This window comes from Notothenia rossii (genome assembly GCF_949606895.1).
Source record: "Notothenia rossii genome assembly, chromosome: 3".
NCBI lineage: Eukaryota > Metazoa > Chordata > Actinopteri > Perciformes > Nototheniidae > Notothenia > Notothenia rossii.
Genome location: NC_136901.1, coordinates 45,012,979 through 45,022,744, shown reverse-complemented (window position 1 = coordinate 45,022,744; position 9,766 = coordinate 45,012,979). Strand labels below are relative to the sequence as shown.

Below are 9,766 nucleotides of genomic sequence, written 5' to 3'. Positions count from 1 at the left end.
TTGGAGAAATGCTTCCTGTTTATGTGACGGAAAACATTTAGTGCCACGGAAACAAATATGTAAATAAATATTCCTCACAGGAAACATTTAAAACGCAATAAAACATTCAGACACTTACACACATACACACACGTACACACACGTACACACACACACACACACACACACACACACACACACACACACACACACACACACACACACACACACACACACACACACACACACACACACACGTACACACACGTACACACACTTCTTATGTGCAGACCAAGAAAATGTCCAACTTTGATAAAAACACAAGCATATAGTTTAATGATATATTTTCTCAACAGTGCAGAATTGTTAACTTAATAAAAATTCCAAAATATTTTTACATTTTTTCCCCTACACTTTCTACATAACTTAACATTTGTCAAAAAATTATTCAGTCAACATTTTGTTACTAAAATATTTCAATTTACAATTATTAATAATTTACAAATGTATCAGTTATTACAGTTTTTCCTGAAATATTTAGAGTTTTTTTCATCAATAATTTTGGTATTTTTTTGTCTAGAAATATTACGTTTTCCTCCAAAAAATATATTTCTATTTATAAAATTATTACGAAATTTCTTTCCATATTACTTTTTTTCTTGTCTAATTTCCAAAAGAGCTGCCTCGTTGGTTCAGGTTGAAAAGCTTTCGTCCAATCAGGTGCCTCGTAGCACAACCATTAAGTGTCCAATGTTTGTAAGTATGGCGGTATGCAAGAGAAGCAGAGAAACATATGAATCGATTTGTGCACAAAGACATAAATAATTATTATAATCGTACTGCTTTAAGTTCAGAGCACCTTTGAATAAATAAATACAACTAATATACTAAATATACAAAAATTAGATTTCATGCAAATCTTTCCGTCTCTGCAATCTCCCGAAAAGGCATTTGGTGAAAAATGGACTATGATTAAATATCTTTGTTAAGAGATATGTGCATTTCTATAGGAGCCTCCCTATTGGTCTAGCTGTCGTCCAAAATGTGTCTAAAATAAAAACATTTTTTCCCCAAATATGTCGAGCTTCCGTCCAATCAGGAGCCTCGTAGCACAGCCATTAAGTGTCCAATGCTAGGGAAGTGTACCATCATGGTTTAGGGGGACATTGGGTGTTGGATTGAGTCTAGTCAAGCCTTTGACCAATCAGGTGCCTCCTACAACCCCAAGAGTACCGTCATGGTTTAGGGGAACAAAATAGAAGAACCTTTCAAAATATGCTGACAAACCAATCAAGCTTTCGTCCAATCAGGTGCTTCGTAGGACACCCACAAACTGTCCAATGCCAGTAAGTGTCCTTTGGAAGTGTACCATCATGGTTTAGGGGGACATTCGGCCTCGGACAGCCAACAGTTGGCGTTCTTCCTGAGGCACAAATACATATTTTGCTGAACTTTTTTAATAATGAAATAACGTTCCATGCTAGTCCAGGCTTCTTCCAATCAGGAGCCTCGTAGCACAGCCATTAAGTGTCCAATGCTAGGGAAGTGCACCCTCATGGTTTAGGGGTACATTGGGTCTTCGCAATAAAATAGAAAAACGTTTCCAATCGTCCAATCAGGTGCCTGCTACCACTCCCAGAGTACCATCATGGTTTAGGGGGACATTAGGGGTTGGATTGGGTCTTCGTAATGAAATAGAAAGATGTTTCCAAATATGCCGGCAAACTAATCAAGCTTTCGTCCAATCATGTGCCTCGTAGGACACCCATTAAGTGTCCAATGCTAATAAGTGTCCTTTGGAAGTGTACCATCATGGTTTAGGGGGACATTGGGCTGTTTCTCCGGCGGTTCATTGATATAGCGGTGGCGATGGACCCCCGGCGGCCAGACAGCGAGGTGCGTGCTTCCCTCAGGTTGTCCCTGAACCTGCGGGTGGAGTAGTAGTACAGCACCGGGTTGATGCCGCTGTTGGACGCCGCCATGCACAGCGTCACGGCGACCACCTTCTGCAGCGGAGCCGTGAAATCGCAGCTCCAGCCGGCAAACGTGGCGTGAAGATGCACCGAACGCATCACGTGGTAAGGCAGGAAACACACCACGAATGTCACCATCACCATAGCGACCAGGTGTATGGAGCGCCGGCGGTTGCATTGGCGAAGTCGTGCGGACGGACCCTCGGCGCCGTGGAGGCTTGAGCGTCTGGTGAGGTGGCGCACGATCCGACTGTAGCTCAGCACGATGGTGAGGAAGGGAAGCAGGAAACCGATCAACAGCGCCACGTAGTTCATGATCAGAACCGTCTGCGATAAGGAGCTAGTCGGAGGGTCGAAGCAGCGATAAACCCCCGACCTGAGAGAAGGAACAAATCAAAAGGGATGTTTTGTATGTTCAAAATAAAGTATTTTGGGTAGGGGATAGGTATTTTTGTTTCCTTTGACAGACACATTGTTCTGTACTTTTTTTAATGTGCTGAAAGTGCCTTGTCTGCAAAATAACAAATGAAAAGATTTTATTTTATTTTTTTAAATAAAGTAGGAAGTGAGAAGTAAACCACTATTGCCAAAGGTGTGAATGTGTAATGAAAACCTAAATGTCAATATTAGACATAAATTGCACAACAGGTAATGGTGGCGACATTATATAATAATTATATAATGTTTTATTTTATATATATATATATATATATTTATAATGTATTTAATGAAAGATAAACAATTCAAATCTAAAGGGGCGTTAAAAATAAAGTACTTTGCCGCCCTCTGCAGGCTAGAAATGAGAAATACACCGGGTAAAACTAATGAAGGTGTGAATATGTTATGAAAATGTAATTATTACACTTAAAATGCACAAAAGGTAATGGTGGTGACATCATCTCATTATTATATTACATTTGATTTGATTTTGTATTTTTTACAATATATTATATTAAAGCTCACCAATAAAAAACATACAAATAAAACGTAATATTCACTTTTTTAGCATTTATTTTTTGTTTTATTAATTTTTAAAATGTAATTGATATTGGAAAGAGAAAATAAAATACATCAAAATGGAAGAACACATTTTACGTTTATTATTTCCTGTCTCACCTGCAGATCCTCCCTTGGATCAGGAAGGGTGCGGAAGCCACGCCCACAAGCAACCAAACTCCCAAACAGACCAATAGGGCTTTAGTGGGCGTGGCCAGAGCGCGATGACGCAGGGGGCGTGTCACCGCGAGCCACCGGAGCACGCTCAGTAGAGTCAGGAAGAGGATGCTAGGCGGGAAATTATTCTATTTTTATTATTTTAATATTACAACTTTTCTTCTAGAAATACCACACATGTGTTTATGTTCTGACTGAGACTATTGAATATTTCTTAAAATATTGCTAATAATACCATAATTTTCTGAAGATATGAATAATTTTTACCCCGAATAAATATATAAACTTATTTCGTGAGATGGTTAAGATTTTTTCTTATTGTATAATATTAAAATGTTAGAGGGGAAAAAACAGACATATTTTGTTTCTCTAATATTAAACATATCTGCTCTAAGTGTTCAAATGTAATTCACTGTTTGTTACCTTGTGTACAGGTTGACGTAGAAGCAGAAGACGTAGAGTCTGCACAGCCAATCAGAAAAATTCCAGACGCGTCCATTGAAGTAATAATGAAGCCTCAGAGGCAGCGTGAGCGAGAAGCTGAAGTCTGATAGGGCGAGGTTCGTCATGACGACACAGGAGGCGGAGCTTCTGCAGGGAAAAAGGAAGAGATTACATGTGTATTATTGTTTTTTTTTTTTAACCCAAACCCTTATTAACACTATTATTATTTATTTTAAAAAGTATTATTGTTTTTTCAACACTTTTATAACAATACTAAAAATACTAATATTATTATTTTAAAACGCTATTATTATTATTATTATTATCATTTACATTACTTTTTTTGTTAAATTATTATTATTATGTTTATCATGAACACTATTATATATATTTGTAACGCTAATATCACATCATTTTTTTTAACATTTTCATAATCATAATTATTTCATTTATTTTTCAACACTATTATTATTATTATTATTATTATTATTTTTATTATTATTTTTATGTCATTCATTTTCTTTGGAGATTTTGAAAGATGTTTTCTCATAAATTAAACTCAACAGCAGGTACAAACTTAAGGTTTTGTAGAATATGATCTTTTCTTAAAGCATATTTTTAACATTAAAACAAATAATGACGTGAGAGCTGTGTTCCTTAATTTGTTTTGTAAATAAAAAGTACAAATATCAAATTATAACCTTCATTTTGTGGACAGGTGTAGACGCTGCTGTCTGAATGTTTGAGAGGGATGTAAATATTATATTATTATATGTAATAATATAATAGGAGTTACAGCAGCTCTCTGTGTGTCATAAAGGCGTTAGTGTTGAGTTTGCAGTTTAATGCAAATTAAATTCAAACCGTCTCTTCTGAACGGTACTGATAATATCTATATATGAATATACTCCACTCAGAAACTGTAGAGATCATTTGTTTCTAACGACAGTCTCATATTTACAGTGTGATATCTGTGTGTGACTGAACACACACATTATAATCCTGCAGACTGTGAACTGTGCGGACGGAAATACAAAATTATGAAAACACAAAAAAAATAAAAATAAAATAACAATAATAAAAAAAATTAAGATAATAACAAAATAATAATAAATACAATTAAGAAATAGAAAAAGATTTAGGAAAATGTAAATATATAAATAAAAAGAATAAAGCTGCAAACATGATGTCTGTTGTTGATTTGTATAAAACTCAAACTGGTTATTCATGTTTTATCTGAACGGTAAATCACCTGAACGAGGGGCGCTCTGCAGAGAGGGGAATGCGCTTGTCTTCTTCTTTATTATTATATATTTATTATTATTGTGTATTTCCAGTACCTGCGGCTCCTCTGCAGGATGAAGACGACGAGCGCCCCCCCGTTACAGATCAGGGCGATGGGGAACAGCAGCAGGTAGGTGGCGCTGTACACAAAGTACTTAAAGGAGTCCTCGGAACACCCCCCCACTGACGAGCTGTTACTCAGGCACACTGAAAACACAGATTTCAAGATAAGTGCAAAGATTTATAAATAAAAGTCTTAATTATTAAATAAAAAAAATCTATTGAAAGTGTTGAGAACAAGAAAGTGATATCTCATGAATTCAAGGCAAAAATAAATTCAATATTAATAATATCAAAACTACTGTGAATAATTTGTAATTTTCAAGTAAAAAAAGTAAAAAGAAAAATTTGTGATAATTTGAAGGAAAAAAACTATCAAGAACAGAAAAAGAAATTTTGATTGTTAACGAAGAAAACGTCAATTTAATTTGAAGAAGATGATGAGAAAAGTGAAATATCTTTATGAATCAATAGTTTACATTTTTAAGGAAAAAACTTTTGTAAATACAAAAACACATTTGATCTGAGGAAAATAAATTTGAGCAAAGCCAAAGATTTTGGGGAAAAGTCTTAATAATGTCCTTATTTGGAAAACACAGATAAACATATTTTAAGAACAAATATCAAACGGATTACAAAAACGGTTTCAAATATTTCTACGAGTTTTCTGACGTGTCATGTTTAAATATGCTAATGAAGCTAATGATGCTAACGCTAACTTTTTGTTATTTTGGTAGCAGTAACAAAAACTAATTCCCACAAGTATTTTCAGGTGTGTCTAAAACAAATGTTATTTCTGTAATCTGAATACCAGGAAACTGTGTGTGTGCGTGTGTGTGTGTGTGTGTGTGTGTGTGTGTGTGTGTGTGTGTGTGGGTGTGTGTGTGTGTGTGTGTGTGTGTGTGTGTGTGTGTGTGTGTGGGTGTGGGTGTGTGTGTGTGTGTGTGTGTGTGTGTGTGTGTGTGGGTGTGTGTGTGTGTGTGTGTGTGTGTGTGTGTGTGTGTGTGTGTGTGTGTGTGTGGGTGGGTGTGTGTGTGTGTTAAACAAAGCAGTCCTTGTTAGTAAAACACCTGCTGACAGGAACACACCTGACGACAGTATTTGAATGAAGAGTTTGACCATTTGGGTTTTTATGGATGTATTAGTTTCTTGTTCGTTATGAAGGACGCTTGTTGCTTTAGTTGTGTCTCTATGATCATAGTGTGTGCGTTGATGCAGCTCTTCTTGTCTATTTGTGGTCATTTCCAGAAGTTTAGTGAGTTTATGGAAATTATTTTGAGTTTTTGTGAAGTTTTTTGAGTTTTCGTAGTTACATTTTTGAGAGTTTGAAGGAGTTTTTTGCAGTTATTTTGAGGCCATTTAGTAAATCGTTAGTCAACCTTTGTGGTCTGGAGTCTTTTTGTAGTTATTTATAGTTTCTTTATGTCCATTAATAACGTGTTGTTGTCGTTCTGAGTCTGTTGTTAGTGAATTGGTGCCTCGTTGTCATCCTTTAATGTGTTTGTGTGGTCGTTTAGTGATCGTTTAGTGGTCGTTTAGTGTAGTGATCGTTTAGTGGTCGTTTAGTGTAGTGATCATTTAGTGGTCGTGTAGTGGACACTAAGTGGGCTTTTCATGTTGTTTTATGTCCCTTTGATGTAGTTTTTGCATCTTTACAGTTGTTTTGTGTTTTCTCCTCTCATTAAACCTCTCATAAAACACGTTCTCCACAGCTGACGAGGAGCAGATGTTTATTAAAGTGTGTGTTCGCTGCGTTTCCTCTGAGTTTCTGCAGTACCGCCTGTGAAAAGTGTTTACGCTAAAAATGTCTGACATACAAACAGCGCGACCTCCGACCTCTGTGTTTATATTTACTGTCACTGCAAATGCACTCTGAGATGAAACTTCAACCTCTCCTCACGTCTGATTTAAGACCGTTTAGAAATGCCTTTTTATAGTCTTTCTGGGAGTTTTGATAGTTATGGTTTCTGTGGTAACTCTGAGTCACTTTAAAGAGGCTCTCTCATGATGTCTGTGGTTTCCCCTCTCCTGTAGTGTGTTAGGTGTTAGTGGAGGTAAATGGTCTGCAAGACATGTTTAATCTGAGGTTCAACGTAAACACTGTTGCTGCAGAAACTCAGAGGGAACTCTACAAACAACTTCTTTAGTTTCAATCACTTTAAGACAGGAGTTCAGGAGCAGAAACAAGAACCTGTTAAAAACTGGTTTTAAAAACGAAACCGTCCTCTTTAACCTGTTCAGCCCGAGCCTGTTTTCCAGGTCTCAGGCTCGAAAAGGACATTCCCAGAACAAATGACCATATCTTCCCTTCTAAAAGGGTAACATTAATAATCTTTTTTCTCAAAGTAATGATAAACCTGTGAGTTTGATGTAGAAGAGTCAGAATCAATATAGATGTTTTTATTTTAAAGAAAATTCAGATTGAACATGGTAACTGTAAATTATAGTGTCCGTCCAAAAAGAACCCATTACTTCTAGTGAAAACCACCCTTGAATGATGGGATCGTACTAAAAGCTTTAGGAATCCAAACTATAACATATAATAAGTACCCTGTATCAAGATTGATGCAAAACAAGTGACATTTGACCTTTTTAGAGAGGTTTGGAAAAGAAAAAACCCTTCTGGGGTCATTTGGGTGGATTTTCCATATCTCTGGAACCCCTCGGTCGATTTTAGGGGGGCTGCCGGGCTTAACAGGTTAACTTTACAGATCTTCTATTATGAGATGTTTAATTAGAGAAAATATACAAAATGATCACAAAAAAACGCCTCCTTTGGACTCCTTTGTTTACTTCCTGAGCATAGTGACATCACTACGGAACACTCCTATTGGATAGGACTCCAACACATTTTACGTAAAACAAACTCCTAACATCTAACGCAAACTATCCTCCAATTACTTTTACTTTTGACACATTAAGTACATTTTGCTGATAAAACTTGCACTATTTATAAATAACCAACATTGTTTAAACTTTTACTTATATTTGAGTATTTTAACCCAACGAGACCTCTGTTAGCGTTAGCGGTTAGCTCCGTTATTTAGTTCGGCAGGACTCAGCTAACAGATAAAACTAACTAGCCTCCTAATACTTTAATTAAGCTACTAAACTTTTTGTTTACATAAATATTTGTATTTCTAAGTTATTGTGTGTTATATATCTCAAGTCCCATCCAAATTAATAATGTAAATGCAAAAGAAAGTAAACACATAATGCAGGTAGGGTTATAAGAAACACCATCATTAATACAACTAATCTAATGATGTCATTTTTATAGAATAGACTTGATGGGCATTCTTTATACTACTTGTACTTTTTATACTTTAAGTACATTTTGTTGATAAAACTTCGACTACTTTCACTTGACCAACATTTGTGCGATTTTACTTGTTGTATTTTATCAACAAAGTATTTAGATTTTTTTCCTTTAGTAAAATATCTGAGTCATCTTTAAAACATGTTTCTGCCAAACAGAGTTGAGTTTATATTGAAGCGAGACGATCCTCTGACTGTTTAACAAACCAAAACACCTTTTAAGGCTCTGAATTTAAAGAATCTAAATATTAAATGGCTTTATTTTGAAAGGTCGTCACTCACCGTTCATCCTGTCTTCATCTCTTTTTATTTCATTTCATTTTTATTCTCCATCCCTCCGTTTATCCCTCTTCTCCTGCGGCGATAAACCCTGAGTGAGTGTCTGAGCGAGAGTGTGTGTGTGTAATGGATTTCCTGGGAAGTGGGCGGACACACACACACACACACACACACACACACACACACACACACACACACACACACACACACACACACACACACACACACACACACACACACACACACACACACACACACACACCAGTTGCGGTCAGATTCCTCTCTGGAATGTGTCTTGAACCTATACAAGTGAAAACGTGACTGAACATGTTTCATATTTATGCTGTTGACATTCTTACACGCACGCACGCACACACACACACACACACACACACACACAGACACACAGACAGACAGACAGACAGACAGACAGACAGACAGACACACACACACACACACACACACACACACACACACACACACACACACACACACTCTCTCACACACACACAGACATACACTCTCTCAAACACACACACACACACTTCGAGGCAATTTTTGTGAAATTGTTATAATTTTATATTTTTATATTCAATACATGTATTTGTAATACAGTCCTACAGCCAGCAGGTGGCAGAACAGGAGATTCATTTTGCACACAAATACTGTTATTAGCGATCCCTCTTAGACAGGGGTGCCCAATACGTCGATCGCAAAGGTAGTGTGGGTAGATCGCATGGCATTGAAAAAAGAGAGGAAAGAAATAAAATAAGTTAGCCTATCATCCATCCTTACTATGGCATTTGCCACTTGATTGACGTACAGGTAAGCCAGTCTGAGTTGTGTTGTGCCATACGAGTTCATGCAGTTATGAGGGGGCCTCCCCCCCCCCGCACTCGCGACACAGATGGTGCAGGGGCGGCCCTGTCGGTAGATCATTTGGGCTTGGTCATTTTAAAAGTAGCTCCCAAGCTGAAAAACTGTGGGTACCCCTGCTCTAAGAATTAAACACATCGGAGACCTTATATAATCCCACGCTGCTCAAAGCCGTACGGTTTCTCTCTCACTTAAATCTCTACGCTTCATCTTTTTTTTTTTTTATTCCCAGCTGTAATGTTTCTCTTTTTTTTTAAATGTTAACCTGATTAAGTTTCACAAAAATAACACACTTAGCAATAAAACAACAAATAAATAACTGTCACATTCCCCATCGTGGGAGTCTTTTATAATATTTCACATTTAACAACAACAAAGAA

General features: G+C 36.7%; 1 protein-coding gene across 1 annotated transcript; it reads right to left on the bottom strand.

The window, feature by feature from the left end:
- Nucleotides 1–8,634, bottom strand: cysltr3 (cysteinyl leukotriene receptor 3). The gene is made up of 5 exons (XM_079668819.1): nt 8,514–8,634; nt 4,910–5,060; nt 3,549–3,716; nt 3,069–3,236; nt 1–2,328 (listed from the first exon to the last, which is right to left on the bottom strand). The coding sequence occupies exons 1-5, from the start codon at nt 8,518–8,520 to the stop codon at nt 1,797–1,799; spliced, it is 1,026 nt and encodes a 341-aa protein (XP_079524945.1). The 5' UTR covers nt 8,521–8,634; the 3' UTR covers nt 1–1,796.
- Nucleotides 8,635–9,766: the final 1,132 nt, after the last annotated feature.